Source organism: Falco peregrinus, chromosome 5 (assembly GCF_023634155.1).
Source record: "Falco peregrinus isolate bFalPer1 chromosome 5, bFalPer1.pri, whole genome shotgun sequence".
Lineage (NCBI taxonomy): Eukaryota > Metazoa > Chordata > Aves > Falconiformes > Falconidae > Falco > Falco peregrinus.
In genome coordinates this window covers 16,108,567-16,127,431 of record NC_073725.1, presented here as the reverse complement: position 1 = coordinate 16,127,431, position 18,865 = coordinate 16,108,567, and the positions used below count along the sequence as shown (strand labels likewise).

The 18,865-nt window shown below is 39.1% G+C and overlaps 1 protein-coding gene across 4 annotated transcripts in view; it reads right to left on the bottom strand.

The window, feature by feature from the left end:
* TMEM108 (transmembrane protein 108) overlaps positions 1-18,865 on the bottom strand; it is a 167,420-nt gene that overhangs the window by 82,658 nt on the left and 65,897 nt on the right. For 3 of the 4 annotated variants that reach the window (XM_055805466.1, XM_027793585.2, XM_027793586.2), the window contains one exon: positions 3,964-4,045. In XM_055805466.1, the coding sequence (XP_055661441.1) occupies positions 3,964-4,003 (40 nt within the window). In that variant the 5' untranslated portion in view covers positions 4,004-4,045. Of the gene's footprint in view, positions 1-1,576; positions 1,665-3,963; positions 4,046-18,865 lie in introns of those variants that run through there. The other variant, XM_055805465.1, reaches the window with a different exon arrangement.

Genomic DNA, 18,865 nt, shown 5'->3' with positions numbered 1-18,865 from the left:
TGCAAGACTGTACATAGGAGACTCTTCCTATTGATATTACTGGGCATTGAGCCAGACTTGAAGACAGAAGGGTGATGCTTAGGAATGCACTAAGTGACAATGGCATGAAGAAACACTCAGACTGATGTTTATAAACAGGTCTCATACAGACACTGGTGCTGTGAGCAAACAGAAAATAGTAGTCCTTCCATTTTCCAGGAAAACAAGTGTCTGAAGAAAGTCTTGTATACACCTTGTACACCAAGGGCTTCACTAGTTACCTTTCTCCACTTTTTTCTCAGTTTATATGCAACCTGGAAGCCCTTGGTGAACAGTGCATGCATGGTAAATTATAATGTGCATGTTTTATTACAGAAAATGCAGACATATTGTGGCTCATGCTGTAGGGCTTAAATCATCACATTAGGTCTTTATAAAAAATGGAGATCACTCAGCCTCACGGGAAAGGCATTTGCATCTTCATCATTACAGAGGCAACAAACTTAATCCATAAAGATGTGCCTAGAACAAATGGCAGCAAATTGTGGACACGTTTTGCTTTAATTGGTCCTCATCAACTCAACCTAGATAGTGACTTCAAAGAGCTCTTACCAAGAAACCTCTTCCACATTTTTTATTTTAATCTTTTTATGTTTTTTTTTAAATGTCTTAGAGATTTCAGATTAAATAGAATCTTTAGGATACAGTTTGAAAGCACTGCTTCTTCACAGTTACACCACATGTTCAACTACTTATAAGTTACGAGTGACTAGAGGTAAAGTAGCATCGCCCAGCGCCCCTGTCCTGGGCCAAGTGTAGCACTGCAATTTTTTACAGTGCCTACCCCTCTTGACAACTGGGATCAGATCCAAGCCAGCTACAACCATATTCAAAAGAGCAGCTGCTGCTAGTGCCATTTTCACATGCTATTCTTGATCAGCATAAATGGATGGAATATGCTCTTTTTGGAAAGCACAGCAGAAGGACATGGATGGCAACAGACTGATTACATAACTCACCTAAAATTCACAACAAAAAAGACATACGCTTCATGTAAAACCTTATTTAGATATGGGCCTGACTTAAAAATACAGCTAACAAACACCATTAGTCTGTACATCACAAAAATATCTATGTAAGTCTTTTCCTCCAGCCCCAAAGCTAAGCAGTTGTGATGAAAACAAGGGCCCCACTGTCTCAAGACTCTGCACAGACACAGCTGAACACAGCACAAATGAACAGAGGTCGAAATGAACACAGAGAAAAGTTTAGCCACTATTGGCCCAGCGGAACAGCTGGAACTCAACCAAGATGTGACAAGCCTCATAGCAACACATCAGTTTGGGATAAAACTGCTTCCTCCTACATTTCTTAGCCACAGGCATGCTCACACAAGCACAACAGCTTTGTGTCTCCCCCTGATCACTGTTTCTACAAAAAACCCCAACACTTTGTTCAAGCCATCCTAGTTTTTGACTCACAAGAGTACATACATAGGGCACCTCTCCCTATAGCCCAAAGCCTCAATTAATCATTAATAACACAGCAGGAAAGAGGAAGATGCTGCCACATCAGAGAGGCAGCACCATGGACCCACTTGTTACAGTTGCAGATGAGGAAGGCAGGCAGGCAGGCAGATGACATCGGTGAATCAGCCCAAAGCAGAACATCTTTTGACACTTTCTCTGAAGGTCTGTTTTTCCTTCTCTGTATAGTAGTAGCAACCTTCCTTCTTTTGTGCAAATGAAACAAGTAAGACCATGCTGCAGGCCCTTCTTATAGCATAAAGAATAGTTACAGGAAACACATTAATTTCCTCTTCCTTGGTTGTAGAATGTACTCTCTGGTTATCATTTTTAGCATTGTGGTGCAACTACAGAAAAAGGGAGCTCAGTAACACCTACAGCATATCTAAAGGAAAACTGATTTAATAGGAATTAAGTAACTTGGTGGATCTTACCATAGGCTTTTTACAAACCAGCCAACCAACCAGCCAGTGAAAAAACTCATTCCAGCTGCCCAAAATATCTCTTCTATAACTATAGCTGTTGCATTTGTTAATGATAACTACATTTAGTACACATTTTTGCTGCATTCAGAGAAATAAAACAGTTTGCCAGTAGAAATAGTATGTTCAAATTCCATCCTTTCAAATTGTATCATGGAGTTCATAATAGTGTTGCCTATTCATACTATATATATAAATACACACATACATATATATAGTTTGGTCACTCTTTCCATCTTCGTTGTCAGTGTTCACCTATTTGCTTCCTAGATCTCCAACATATTACCCTGAAAAACACAGTTTCAAGGAGCAGGGATAGCAATGGGGAATGCTGCCAAGCAGGGAAGCATGATACTAATAAAAAAAAAAAAATTGCAGAAAGACCCAACACTGTAATAGGTTGGATGTAGAGTATACATTCCTTTTTTTCCCCTACCACGCTGGTAGAAATGTATTCATACAGTTTAGTTTCATATTTTCATTACAGTGAACCTAATGTTGGTCCAGCAACCAAGATAATTTTACAATTAAGTTACAATTCAATGTTCAGAAGCACATCAAAATGTGACAAAGGATTCTGGGCCCTTAGCTATTGTAACACTACCACTGCCTCCACTGCTGTCGGTGGGTTTCTGGTTACAGCCCTCCTTGAGTAGCTCTTCCCCCCCTTGCACTTCAGCCAGCCACCCAACCAACCTCTGGGAGCCAAAGGTATGCTGCTGGGCAGGTTGTCTAGGCACATCTGGCCTAGCTTTATGCTCATGAAAGCAAAATTATCTTGGGTGCACCTTCAGAGTCTCCCCTCGGATGTCATGAAGACACAGCTGAGTTTATCCTACGTCATAGGAGAAGCTGTAGATAAGAATAGGAACACTAGCCAATCTAGCAAAGCAAAAGAGATCTCTCACTCTGCACCCTGAAGGCAATGAATAAAGGAAAGATATTAACTAGTTTTCGGTAACAGTACATAAAATATTTGTTAGACTTAATTTTCACACGTGCTAATAAAAGTAATAGTCCTTGCATTGCTCACTGCACGTATACTACCATGATTTTCTGGTTTCTGTCTTGCTTGGACCAAAATAAGACAAATCCAGACAAAACTGTCTATAGAAATATGTATCTCAAAGTCAGAAATTCTGCTGAATTGAATAGAAAACATTAAAAAAATTTTTAGATTCTTACTCTAAGTTAGCAATTTCCTTTGTAAAACATATGACAACGAGTGATTACACTTACGTTTTGCCTATGCTTATTTTATTTTAGCTCTAAAATGTTGAAGTTGTTGCTTGTGATGTTGACACTGAAAACGGTCAGTCTACAGAAATGCCCTAACAGTGTCAATACGATTTTAAAGCTAAAGCCTCCCCTTACTCCCATGAACAGGGGAGGCAGCTCCCATCTACATAGCCTAAATTTCACCTGAATCTTTCTGCTGGACTTTCATATTGGAGGGACTCTTCTGAAAGCCAAAACTTAAGAGAAGAGAAACTAGTCATCTCAGGAAGTGAAACAGAATTTAGGTCTGAGTGACTCTGGAGCTCCCTTCCCTCACCCATAGATGTTTTATTGAGAAACCGCTACCACATGTGCCAAGTGGGATGGACCTCTATTGTCCACTGAGAACTAGACAAAACCATGATTACACAAAAACGTTGCATTATTTCTTCCAACCACCGTACTGTTTCTAACATCTCATTTTTTAAGGGTGATCACAGTTGCAAGGCACAGCAAATCATGTTTATTTTTGTATGAAACCACAGAATCGCTGATGCTTCAACTAATTTTTTTAAATACACCTCCAAATACCTCAGTTAATAAGGTAATTTAACTTCCATATGGTTCCTTCAGGTATCTAAAACAAGGCACATGGTTAAGTACCTCTCTGAATTGTGCCCTGCATAAACATTACTATATTATATGAGGATTTTAATAGTTCCTTTTATATATATATATAAATATTAATATTTACTTACTAAACAGTTGGCAATAGAGGACCTGTAAGCTTCTCTTCATGGTATCATGTGGTCCTGCTGGTCTGCCAGTTTATTCATGATTCTGTCAGGAAAACCAAGACAAGAAGAAAATTATGTATTGCAAAATGTATGTTCTATCATTATACCTGTTGATTACAAAGTAGGATGAAGCTTCACAGGAGAATCGTTTTAACTAGCAATAGGAAATTGCCTAACTGCGCTTCGCTAGCGCTAGCCATGCTGACCAACAGCTCGGCAGCGAAGGGCAGAGCTGTGGCCAAAGAAAAGTAAAAAGTCTCAAGAGTATACAAAAGACATGCACAGAGAATTACTTTCACATTGTGTCGCAGCACTCTCCAAACTAGCCAGCTGCAACAAGGTCTTTTACCATCTCATACCAACATAATCTTCATGCCAGTCCCTCTGCTGCCTTCTCCTAGTCTCTCCTCATCCAGGGCATGCATTCTTACTCTCTTCTCTCTGCTTCTTCCTCCTCTCTCTTCCTCCGCTGCTCTCTCTTCACTGGCTGCCCAACCACTTAACAGAACCAGCCACAGCTGTACCTTATCTAGACCCACGGCCCCTGAAGCCAGCCCACAGCTGTATATTATCAGTGTTAATTAACCCAGCTTCATTCCTCTACAGTGTTGTGCCTAGGACTTTATAAAATCAATCTCACATGAATCTTTTTAGTTTGAAGAAAGGGTCCTCGCTGCAGAAGCAAACGTGAGATGTGGACACTGCTAGACAGCTCTGCTGGGCACACCGAGCTGGCGTCTCCTCCCCACATCTCACATTTTCACATCCCTCAAGAAGTACAACAAGGATAAAGTCCACCTTCCGTTCCCAATCAAAACTCCAGTGGTGCTGAAGGGGGAAGATCCCAAACTGTGCTGAAATGATAGCACAGAGGGCATTTTTGTCTGAATTGTCTGAAGCAATTTTTAGCTTCATGTTAGCCAACTGTTGTAGCTCACATCACCTCCTGACCTACCCCATCAGCTACCAGGGCTGCAGCCAGAGCAGTGGCAACTGGAAAAGCTTCTCTATGTCCTTGGAAACTTTCTTTTTCTCCTAAACTGTATCATCTCGGTGTAGGAGGGAATCTCATAATTCTTGTAACTACTGTCTGAAAATGGCATGTGGCGAAAATATCTGACTACCACATCTCCCCGCTTTTGCCCATTGGGGAGCAACTAACAACATTTTATGTGTCCTCATGTCACCAAAATCGTATTTTCAAATACATGTCACATATTTTTCACCTCAGTTAAAAAAATATTATGAAAAAATAAATCCCAATCATGCGGACATTAATTATTCATATTGTGAGGAAAATAAATGCATAAATCGGAAGCAAAAAGCAAATGTAGTCCCAAAGCACTGTCATGAGTAATGTCTCACTGAGTACCCAAAGATAACACAACATTTAAGTTCTTCATTCCATAAAAAAGCATTTGCTAAACATTCATAACCAACTTTGAAAGACAGGACACAGATCATCCTCCTAAAATGCTTCATGTCAATATTAAATAGCATGTAGTGTCCTCTAGTTTTCACTTCAACGTAATTTCATCTTCTGAACCCTCAGGATATTTCTGAGTTGTTTTAACATGCCCCCATATTAATCTTTAAGCTTATTTAAAATGCAATCTTGAAGGTATAAGATAAACAAGTTAAACCAATTAGTAACACCTTTGAACTGAATAAATGCGGAAGAGTTTGTGAAAACAGAACTATGTTCGACTCTTATGTGAAGCCTCAAAAGGATTGTGACTTTCCTTGCCTATGCTCTGCAATAAAAACTTTCTTGGGTTTTGTTATGTTATTAGATACAGAAATTTATGTATGCAAAACCCATGTTTTTTGATCCTCCCATGCTTCCCTTTCCATTTAAAACTGGACCTTAAAAACATGAAAAACTTGTGGAAATGTCAGTATTTGCAAGGTGTTTTCCCCTAAATGGAAAGCAATCACCAATGAATTAATTTACTATTTTTTAGTCAAAATCAGAATTTGACTCAGGCCATGGTTTGATCACGAAAACTTGCTGAGGGACTCCTGTTCACCCCTTTCTCCTTGAGGTTTACCAAACAACAGCGCAGTAAAAGCTCAGTCTTTATGCATAAATAGACATCATATAGTCTATTATAGCAGTTTTCAAAGATTCATATACAGAAAGCCTATGTTTAGCATCCATTCAGATATTAATAAATATATATGCAGGAAAGGACAAGAATGAGATAAGCCACTGACAATGTAGATTCCATATCCCCACGGACTCTGCTTGTAAGTTTGTGTCAAAACAGGTTTTACAAGCACTGGCCCATATGAAGTCATAAAAATACATTGGAAAAAAGGGAGAATCTGAAATTGCAACCCTAAATTCACATTATTTGCTTTGTGTAATTTGAACTGTGCTTCACAACTGCGATGTGATACAGTTTGTGGCTATGAACTACAATTCTTTCATATTTCTCTTCAATCTCCAAGTTAATGCTACCCATAATGTATAAAGGTATTTGCTTATAAATTCTGGTATTGTGGTTAAAATAAATAGTATGGGTTTGTGTATATATTTATTTATACAGGACTCTTAGGGTAATTTACCCTGTGCTAAGAAACAGGAACCAATGTGCATATGGGGAAGGAAACAAAGATTAGCACTGGAAAACTTTCACTATGTTTTTTCTGTTGCCCTCAATTAGATTTACCTTTTTGACTACAGGGCTATAAAATTATACTCAGAAAACTCAGTGAAGATACATAAATCAAATGTTGCCATGAGTTTACAACCTCTCAATTTCTTCAAAGTCCTTGGTATGACTTGGGGTTAACAGAACAGAATAGTGTATTTCAGCTGGGCAGGCCCTACTTCGATCATCTACTCCAACGGATTTAAATTTAAACACGGGTGGAAAATACTGCAATCAAACTTTCCATAATTTTTAATACCTTATTTCTTGTGTACAGGAAATGCATGCAAACCAAGGATTTATTTTACAGATATTGTAAGGCAAGAGACATTTTATGAGATTTATTTGTATACCCTTGGAAGCCAAATCACACCAACAATGGTTTTCCAAAGACAGAGACTGATTGCAACAACTATCAATGCTGCACGAAGTTCAGGCAGATGAACCAGCCCATTAAGTGCCTGAATCAAAAAGACCTGATATAAGAACAAAGGAACCACTGCTGCACCTGCCCAGATGAAAGCTCCAGTAAGCCCACTACCCTGTCCTTAACATTAGCTGCTAGCAGGATTGTAGGGAAATAACATGTGAAACAACATAATCTTTACACCCTAGCATAGCTTGCTCTATTTCCAGCAACCCTGAGCTGAATACAGCATCTGAGCTGCCATGTTTTTTAACTTGACAATAATTATCCCTCACTTATCTCCTCTGTGTCATACACAATTTTAATCTTTCATTAGATCATTTAGAATGTCTTTTCCAAGCTGAGGAGTTCTTGCCTTTTTGTTTCTTTCATACAGAAGACATACCCTATGTTTGATAATCATCATGTCTTAAGATGTACATATCCCTTCCAGTTTGGATCTGAGAAGCAGGGAACAGAATTGCATGCAGCCATGAAAATTTGGGTGTGTATTGGATTTTCACACTGGACAGCGACGTTTCCTGTTTCTTCTCTATTCCATTCCCAATTCTGCCTTATGATTCTCTTTTCCCTTGTGACTGCTGCTGAGCTTTACTCCTCTGTTTTATAGAGCTGCCTGCTACAAATCCGTGAGTGGCAATAACTCATCTGGATTCCATCCTCAGATAGGCAGAGTGAGGACTGGTTTTCGCCTGTGTATGTGCCTTTGCAATTATCAGCACTGAATTTCATCTGCCATTTTACCACCCCATCCCTTACTACCATGACATTTCTGAGATCGCAATGAAGACCTGAATTATTATATAACAAACACACACCTGTTGTATATAACAGCTTCTGAACTTGCTACAGTTTCAACACTAATACTAATTTCAGCAGCTTCCAAACACAGTTCAATCACAGAAAATCTGTATCTCTAACAAGAGAAAGCAAAGGTTCATGGCCAGGCATTTGAAAAGCTGCAGAAGAAACTCCCTTTCTGATCACCAACCCATGTCCAGCCATCACACCATCTCATGGCCATGCGGGCACACTGGATTCAAAAGGTCTTCTCCTGAAAGTACCTGTTTTCTGTAGTCTTTAGCTTATGAAAACATTTTTCAGGTCTTCTGTGATAAACACATTTATTTTTCACAAGCAAGGAAGGTTACATATTGAGTGGCTGGTAGCTTAGAGTGCTCCAGTTCACCAACCCATGTTTTCTTAGGTATTTGAGCCTGTAGTTTTAGTCACCAATAGATTAGCAGAGTAGTGCGCATGTAGATGGAAAATGCAGACACACAGCCAGTTCCTGACCTTGGGCAGATGAATGTAAAACCAGAGTATCACCACCTCAAATGCACAAACTGTCACTTACTTACACGGCGGTGGAAAAAAAAAAAAAAAAAAAAAAAGAAGAGTGAGCAGAAACAGAAATGGTCCTGGAAAAAAGTGTGTTAAACTCTAATAATCCAAAATCTAATCTGAGTACCTAGGGTTTGTACCCACTTTATCATCACTTTATTCTTTAACACTTTCCTGAGTCTTCTCAGGTATACGCTTCTCCAAAGTATTAATTTTAAAATATACTGTACTTTAATGTTTGAGAAGCGTTTCTGAGTATTTGAGGGAATTATGTTAAAAATACACCAGATCTTTGATTAAGATTTTTTGTTTGGTTGTTTTTTTTTTTTTGTTTTTTTTTTTTTAAGGATTCTTAACCTTAGTTTCCTAGATTCATAGTTAGGTCTCCAAGTAAATGGGCATATTCCCAATTACTCTGAACAACCACTGTTTCTCCTTTGAAAACTAGGAAATAAAGGCCCAAATGATGGCTTTGGTGTTTTTTTTCTATATTGCAATTCACATTGGTGTACCTACTGATGTATTTTGAAACAATGTAATAAAGCTAGTGCAAGTTTGTACTCAAATCCAATTTTAATTTAGAAAGACCCATCTTCAGCAGTTAAATTGGTAGAAATTTGTATCCATAAAAGGTGTCATATGCCTAGCCTCAGAGACCTGTGTTTGAAAATAGCAGCTAATCATTCAGTGTCTGAAAGGGACTTACTTATTTTGCCCTTTTTAGTGCACAATATTTCAAGTATAGTTTATCTTATGCAGGATGAGGAATACATGTATGAAATCCCTACGGACATCTAGCAATATTGTCTTTCACAGTAAGTGATACCCTCAACATCACAACTAAATTAAAGAGGACAATCAAGACAATGATGAATAGAAGATGAAAGAGTCCAAAAGAACTGACAGCTCCCAGTCATTCATTATGCCCGACAGGGAAAAAATACCAACGGTGCCTTAAATTAAAGAAGAAATGGAGCAGAACAGAAGGTGAGCATTGGGCAAAGCTAACAGTCAATGGAGACTCCTTTTTCTTTGTGAGTCTGTCAAACACAAACCTGAAGACTGAAATAAAGAAGCTGAAAAATCAGTAATGGAAAGAGGAGACAGGTAAAAGACATGCCACTTCCATCCCACGAAGAATATGAACTTTATTATGTTATTTCTGACTGCCTTCTTTCCTCTTGTGGATTATTCTGAGAAGAAGAAAAAGCTACATCACTGACAGTTCCACTGTATTACTCCTGGTTCTGCAGTAAATGAAGGAGAAAAAGATGACACACTCAGAAGTTCTTCCATCTCCAATCACTGTTGAATCCCCAGTCAAGGAAACTGGTCGTTTTAGTATCATACTATCCTGTGATGTTCAATGAATGCCTTACAGAGATAGCAACAGCAGAGGCTCCTCACTCAGAGAGTTATGACTCCCTCCAGGAGTTACTCACCCAGTGTAAATTCCACCACCAAGGTCTTCACCCATTGCTTCCTATACTTAAGTGGTTATTCAAGTGTGCCTCATAAAATGAAGCAGGTGTACTCTTCTTGACTACAAAGGGCTAAAGTGCAACTTTGTGTTATCAAGTTTGCATGGTTTGTTTCTTAATTCAGTGGCCCAGTTCCACAATCCAGCTGTTATTTTGCAAAATTTATATCCCAAAAAGCTTCAGTTAATCATCCAAAAAGATGATTAACTTACAGCAATAAGATTCCTCCAAACAAGAATTCTGTGTTCATGTTTAACTTGTGCCACATTGTCTGCTGTGATTTATTTCCCACTGCTTGAAACATGCAAACCATCACTACCATCTTTCTTCATAACATCCTGAGTGCAGCACTTTTTATATTTATGTTCTCTTTATACATAGATCTTTTGTAGCACTCTTTGGAATGGTTTATTCTTTGCAGATTTAAGAAAGAACAATTCTCATCTGCTTCCACAATCATCCTCAAAAGTGTACACCCTTCGCTTTCCTAAGGTCTCCAAAGAGAGGGTCTACCCTCAGGATATCATAGCTGAACAGAATCAGTCTTGCTGGCATGTAGACCTGTCATACATACATAAGGAATAGTCAGGTAGGAGCTGAACTAGATACTACCGTGCTTTTCTGCATATACAAGACTTACATCCTATGTAACTGGACTTAGAAACACAGAATCTCATAGCATCCAGAAAAACCCCCAGCAGCCCCAAAGCCTCTCCTCTCTTCATTCAGATGCAGAGCATCCCCACTGGACTGGCTGTGGTTGTTCTTGTATTGGTGTTTGAATCCATACCTTCCCACTACCACAGAGATAAACACACCCTGCTAACATCATAGTATGAATTATTACATTCCCACAGGCCTCAGCCCCACTGTAATAGTGTCTCCATGAACACTCCTACGCTAGATGATCACTTAAAGGCTACTGTCATTACTGTAGTGAGTGGAGGACACTGTCAGCTAACTCATTCCTCATCTTCTTTTATTCACAAATTGAACCTGAGACATGTTGATGAAAGGGAGACGGAGGAAAGGTCTACACTCTTGGGATTCACTGTCATAGATGGGCTTGAAGAACCTCATGTCCAGGTGAAGAACGTAGTCTGAAAAGGTCAGGTAACACCGCTGTTGCCTTTGGCTGTCTAATGCCTTGGTGTCTGTGGCAATCTTATGAAGGATCACTGAAAGGGTAGGGAAAACGGAGAGGAAAAATACCAGGGTGTAAATAAAAGGTCATTTCACATGAGACTTCCTTGCTTTGATGTGTGCGTGCCCTCCAGCAAATTTGAGCCCCATGACCTTTTTGGAAAAGCTATGACAGACAGTTTTACCATCTTGGCTGACCATAACAGAAGTCCCAGAGATGGAGATCGGAACAACTATAAAGCACTAGGCTATTGAATGTCCTTCACACTCCATCGATAGTACAAGGGACTTTATTTCCTAATATTGTTCCTAATTATCTACTGTTAGCAAATACTTTTGAAGGCAGCTCCAGTGGGACAGAAGTCTGAACATCAATTGTTCTGGTTTGTTCTTGTTCCCACAGGTACACAGACAAGACTCTGTGTGTGCATCTGTCTGTCCAGTTGTAGAAAAAGAAAAAGCTTCTCCTTTTCAGCATTCACCTCTGTGGAGCTCCAAGAAGCTAAATTCTCCATAAGTCTCAAACTGACTTAGCAGCTGTAGCGATAACTAGATTTTGGTCATTAATACACATTAGGGGTGGCGAGAAGACGCTCGTGTGCATTTTAAAACTTTTATATGGTTGAATTTTGATGCAGTAGCATTTATGTAATAGAAGCTCCTTTGCTGCTTCTCCTACACCATTACTCAAGATGCACTGCTTATTAGTTACATATTATTTAGTTGCAATTACACCACATGTAAAAACACTTCTTCACTTTTGCCAATTATTCACATATGAATTAATGATCCCATTACTGTCATCAAGTTATACAAAGCTGAAAGAAGTCCCACAAGTCAGTGTCTACAGTCTAACACTGGATTGTGACACTAGTCTTTTTAAGGCACTATAGAATGCCATTGCTCTTACTTTACAAAAGATCTATCGCCACAAAAGGTCTGGTGGGTGTTTATTTGCCTTCCGTAGCTTAAAAAGGATTTTTTTTTTCTAATCATAGTACCAGGGTGCTGTTTTCCAGGTGGAAGAAGTGACTTCTGCCACCTGAATAACTTTAAAATCTGTATTATCTAACAGTAATAAGAGATACAGCACACATACCTGAGCCATTCAAACCTCTTTCAGGAAATCTCACATACAACTATGTGCTTTGTAAATTTACTTCAACTGGAAAACTAATAATAATATATTAAGGTCTAGCTACATAAATATTTCCACTGCAGTTCTTTCTTTTCAGTTACTAATGGTCATTTGAAACTTATCTTTGATGATGAAATTTTACTGCGCAGCTTGAAACATGCTATTTTTGCTAACTGTTTGAAGAAAAAGAGTCCAACTTCTCTGAGTTAGGAGGAGGATCATCTCTCACATTACAATATAAAAAACCAACAACAATAAAAGTTAAACAACTGGGTCAAGAAAGTTGTATAGAAATAGACCTTAGTGAAAAATACATTTCACTGTTCTCTGGAAAAGGACTTTTTTTTTTTTTTTAAACACAACAACAACAACAAAGTGAAATATGATAGATTTAAGACTAAGCTGTGTAATTTTTCAAAATTTTCTTTATGGGTCTTATGGGAGCCAAAGCAAAGAAAATCTTTTCATATTGTATCAAGTTCATGATGAAAATTCCACATGCTGTGCTATGCCCAGGAAACATTCAGCAGTTTAAACTGTCTTCTCTTTCACAGGAAAACTTTATAACCACTGGAAGCACTTCTGCTAAAAGACTTTCTTGACACACAAGACTATGCTAGTTAAGATATCTCTATGACTTCTGGGAAAAAAACAGAAAATACAGCTTGTTCTTCCTTGTCAGTCACAGCAGGGAATGGATGTAGAAATATGCTCCATTTCCACATCACATTTGTGATGGTGTCTTTTCCCTGGAGGATCTCCCATGGCATCCCATCTGCCTCAGAGTATGCACCTTTGGACCATGTGGAGGGACAGCATCCATGCTGATGTTAACATGTGATTTACTCAGCTGAAGTCCCTCTGTAGACAGCAGGTAGATTGACTCCTCTGAAGCCTGATGCCTGTGATGGGTATCTCTCTTGGAAGGAGAAGACCCATTCCCTATGTGGGGCCACCTCACTCCATTGAGTTTGAGAGGGCTGAAGGTCCACCATCGATTTGAGCTTGTAACACTGAAAATGGGGATTCCAACATATGTACAAAGGAAGCCCACACAGTGTTTTCTCCAGCTACAGGGATCTCAAGGTTTATGGGGTTAACTTCTCTGCAGCTGCATTAAACTGTTCCTTTGTTCCTATTGTGTAGGATACACAATAAAAAATAAAAATGTAAAGAACAGGCAAGCAAATATCTCTGCCTGCACTATAATAAACACTGGAGAGTCGGAAAAAGGTGTACCTTTGTGAAGCAGCTGAAATAATGCTTTTCACATTATTCAGCTTGATTAAATGTAAATATTGCAAGTAGAGAAGAAAAAAGGGTGCAAAAGAGAAGGTACTATTTTCCCTCTCTTATAATATGGTACTGTATTCCTAAGGTTGACTGGGTCAAATTTTGAAGCATTTGAAAGCATCAGCTATAAACAAAGAGGAGTATGCATGCTCTGCATGTCTGAAATCTAGGCCAAAATAAGTTTCATAAAGATGCTTGAGTATTTCAAAAATACAAGTAAATGCCATTGAACCACTGAAAACACTGTTACACTGACCCTAGAGGGCTTCGAAGAAAATCTGTAGTAGAGATAGAAGCATCTCAATATAATATTTTAACTGCAAGATTATCTTCTCTTTAGTAAACACCACAATCACCCAGCTAAAGAAATAACTCCTAATAAACCATCACAAAGGAGGCTCAATACTGTGCATCACCATTATCTGATTTACAGTGAACTAAAGATGTGAGCTAAGGAAGGAAAATGCCTGTAATTGCTTAGATTACAAATCTCACAAAATGGTTTTTGGCTTTGAAAACTTTTAACTGTAAAGAAGGCTCATTTTACTGACTTTCCTCAAGAGACTTTCAAGATTAAAAAGATAAGGGGATATAGAAGAAGAAAAAGGTCAAGATAGAATAATTAAGTTTTGGCCCATCTCAAGGGGAATTTCAACTGAACTCATGTAAGATAAGTGCAGAAGAGCCCAGCCCATAATCTATACATTCTGCTTTGTCTCTCAACTCCCTGGCTAGTTTACATCTGTAAAACACAGGGGAAATAATTGCCAGTGAAGGATAGCAACACAGTGCTCTGACTCCACCAGATGCTGAATCCAGTCCACAAACACAGACTTTGAAAACCAAAGATAGGTGAGGAAAAAGAGCTTTGAATCCGGTCACAGTGCCCCACCAGCATATTTTGGTTGCGGCCCATTCTATTGTACCAAACAAGATGACATAACCAAGGAGAACAGAAACAGCTCAGCTGCCAAAAAAATTAAACAAAAAGCAATGCATTTATTATTGCAATTTTGAATTGCACACATATGTTTATGTAAGCATACAGCAGATGACGACTACGTTTTCTGCTTGTCTTTCCTTATTTCCATATTAATACTAGCATGCCACTCCCAGTGACAAAAGGAAAAAAAAAAGAAGGAAAAAAATTAAACATATATGGCATTTTCACTTTTTCTTTTCAGTGAAAAGAAAATAATACTAAAATTCCTATCTAAATATATATTTAAGAATATTTCCGTGTCAGTTTTGGATGGAGTGTTTTGAACCAGATCTTAATCATAACATGTAAGTATAGCATAAGGATCTAATTTTACAATGACAGGTAATAATAGACATATATAAGTGCCTAAGATTGAAAGAAACATTTTATTATAGCTGAAAAAAATCATGGTAGGAAAACATAACCACTTTTTGAATTCTTAACCATTCAGTCTCAATGGTGCATTAATATATTTAATAGTAATCCACACTGTTGGTTTTTTTAACAGAGCATAAATTCCTAACAAAAACAACATGGTCTATAATGATATTTTATTAACAATATCAGTATAGTAAACAAACAGAAAAGGTTGTTTGGTTTTTTTTATGATCTCCTCAGGTGCCTTGCCGGATCCTCTTGCTCCCACGACAGGATGTTAGTTCTGGGCCAATCCCAACTGAACTGTTTGCTGGTTTCCTTTGAACAACTCATTTAGAGCACACATTCATCTTAGAATAAAATACATCACTTCAAAGACTAAGTCTGTCTGAAGTAGCTTCTATGAAATTATAACAACTCATACTCTAAGAATAGACACATCTTTGGCAGATTTGGATGTATGGATGCATAAATGCATGTAGACAATCCTACGCCACAAAAAGTAAGATGATGTCTTGACCTACGTCTCCCTGGTTAAACCTCCTTTTAATAGAGCCCTTTACTACCTCTCTTATAATCAGACATTCAATATGGTAAGACAAGAAGGGAGATAAAGTGAGCTCTGAAATATGACTGCTCTGCTTTGGAGGGCTGATCAACATACACTGAAAAGTAGAAGAGTACACTTGCTTAGACTTGACATTTCATCTGAGAGTTTATTATGTCTGTGTCTAGTTCAAGGGACTTATCCCCAGCTTTCAGCCCCAGGGTTTGATGTCAAAGGAAGAAGTGGGCTCAGAAAGAATAGGGGACTACCAGCCAGTCACCCCAGTCATAAATAGTAATCCCTTTTACAGATGATTGTTTTGCACACCATTTTGACACAGCATGTGGGAATAAAATGAAAATTTTACATTGTATCAAACAGAAATATATCCTCACAAAAATTCAGGTTTGGAGGTAGGTGGCAGGAAATAAGCTCTTGGTAATTTCAAAATTATTCATTCTTGTCCATACAAGGTTAGTGTAGTGCAAACACTGCATTTCATTTGAAAATGTATGTAGTCCTGCCTGATTCAATAGCAAGAGTTTCCATGAAAATTAAATGTCAGAGCAGTGCAGCTTATTGGTTTTACTCAATGTAAACTCACTTTTTATGCAACTCTGAATAATAATGGCCTGCTCTGTGTCAACGTGATGTCAACAACTTCAGGCTTTGGAGGAGGGGACGGAAGGCAAGGGAAGGAGAGACGGGTATGTGCAGTGCTAACCTGGCGCTATCCGAGATACAGCTCTAGTGACAGGTCTGTAGCTTTAGAGAGGATTTAGCACAATGATCATTGCATGTCTGATTTTCTTCCCTTTTGCTTTGTGCAGCCAGCAAGACTGCTACTGGCTAAACAGCTCATCTTCCCCCCTTCAAAGGCTTCAAACACTGGCATATATAGAGGTGCAAGTTAGCCACAGGGAAATACATATGAAAGAACATGAAAAATCCCAAACAGCAGTATCTGAAAACACGTCAAGCTACCAAGTAAGATTACACTCAGATGCACAATTTGTTCTAATAGGTTAGTTAAAACTCCCATTTACTGCCCAGAAATACGAAGTTCTTCCTCAAGCAAAACCCACTGACCCTGATGGGAGCCTTGCTTCAGTACAGACCCCAGCACCTGGCTCAGAATTTGTAAAGCAGTGCAAGCAAAGGCCACTGTTCCAAGAAGGCTGTTCTGTTAGGCTTTGTTTTGGTTTGGTGGTTTTTGTTTGTTTGTTTGTTTTTCTGAAAGAGGTAAGAAACAGCACAAGCAGGAAAAGAACAGGAATCTCTGAGACTGCATGTTTGATAGGTGGATTTAATAAATAAACTTCTTACTGAATAATTCACCTCAGCTAAAATGCAATGAGGATAGTTTCCAGTATGTCAGATATACTTTTCCTGCATTGCAACTAAGATGGGCTAAACCATGTTCTGAGCTGCTGAGCGCAAATCCAGAGTATTCCCAGTGACTCTGTCACAGCACAATGTGATTGAGTATGAAAATGAACTCATGAAAGAAAAAGGGCAAGAATGGCCTTGTGTAAAGTACAGAACCGCACTGCAGAGGATCTGGGGGATGCTAGATCCCTCTCAAAAAAACCTGCAGCTTCTCTCTTGCTTTAGGGGCCCCTTCTCCTGAGTGCTAAGACTGCCACAACAGAGTTACAGGAGATGGGGATCAATAAACTGCAATGAGAGCTCTTTTGGTGCATCTATCCCTGCAGTGCCAAAGTCTCCACTGGCTATAGTCTGTACATCCTGTGACAACCCAAATAATAAACTCGCTTCAGTTTTTTTGTCTACTATCCAGCCTCATTCAATGTAACAGCAGGGACTGTCCACACACGTCCAGCGAGTCAAGGTCACATCAAGAAGGAACCTGCTGTTTGCTGCATCTCTGCCTCATCACTGATAGCACTGGACAGCCCGATGAGAATGAGGTAAGGGCTTAGAGAACTACCATGGCTGTGCCTAGGGCAGCTGAAAGCTGCCCTGGGGAACTGGATTATCTCTCTGCCTAATGCCAAGGAAGTCACAAAACCCAAACTCTGCACAGGCAGTCATTAATTCCATCTTGTTTGCTTAGAGCAGAGCGCAAAACACCTGCGCTCTGATCTGTGGAAGCAAGGAACAATTCCAACTGTGACTGACTTGGCAAAAGCCGACTCCAGAACAAAGAAAGGGTGATCAAACACTATTTCTGGAAAATCGGGGCACAAACATCTGAAGCTGGGCATCTAAATTGAATATACCTTCTTGAAATTATGCTTCTGTCCTCATTTTCCCTGATGTATAATATCATTTCACCTTATTGTGAAGATAAATTCATTAACATTTGTGAAGTACTCAGATGCCACAATAATGAGAGACGCAGAAGTGCTCCCCAGGAAATTAATAACTCTGGCCTCAAAGCTGGATCTGAATGATGTACAGTTACAGGAGGAAGGGGTGACCTAATGAACTACTAAGATAAAATAAAATACTGATTAATCTGAACAGTGTTGACTCAAATCTCTATTTAAAAGAGATTTGCTTTGTACCCTTAACAGGCTTTTAAGTGTGACTTACATAGTTTAAAAAACACAAGCCACAACAGAAAAATGAGAAAAGAAGACCCTAACTCAGAAATTGTTTCACACAGCCCTACCACCACCCACAAAATTCTACAGAGAACTGGAGCCTTTAGGTCCTCAGCCCTGACTTGTAACACTTGAGCTAACACTTGACCTTGCCTTACTACTAGTCTGGTCTCTTCTGTCAGAACCCTGTCCATCTCTCTCCTGTGTACTGCCTTCATCCCTTCTTAAATGTCCCACCCGTCCCTCTGCAGTTCCCCTCTGCTCCTACTCTCTGTGTCACCACTTCATTCCACATATTCATATGGGACAATACCCCATGCCTGGTCCTTTCTTTCTTAATCATTTCAATACCCAGATCAACCACCTAGACCATGGTCACAACATTCATATACCTGGTCTGCAGCACACTGCCTACTAACAAAATCCTAGGAGAGCTGAGCTGTAAAACTTTAAGAAACATACACGGATAAGAATTTTTTAGACCAGAATGTAGTCTAATCTGGCAGATCTCCACTAAAATGCAGGAGTCTTTAACCTTGACTCCCACTATAGAAATCCCACTTAGTTTTTGTCCTGCATCTTCCTCTCTCCCTGATAAATTTCAGTTTCCTGATCTGTGACATGGAAGTCCCACAAAATAATAGAAGGTGCTGAAACTTCATAAAACATGATACCCCCTCTGTTGTGGGGATTTTTTTCAGAGACTGAACTACTTCTACTAACATGAAAAAACTGCAGGCTGAAATTGGAATGGAGATCTTCTGGGTTGGAAAATTTCACCTTGAATGGTAAGAGAACAGTTTTACTGAGTGAGGCATCAGACAACTTTTACCAGATTCAAGGTCAACTGAGTCCTTGTCTGTACTGTTCTGCACTCAAGACGACTCTGACCCACCAAATCAC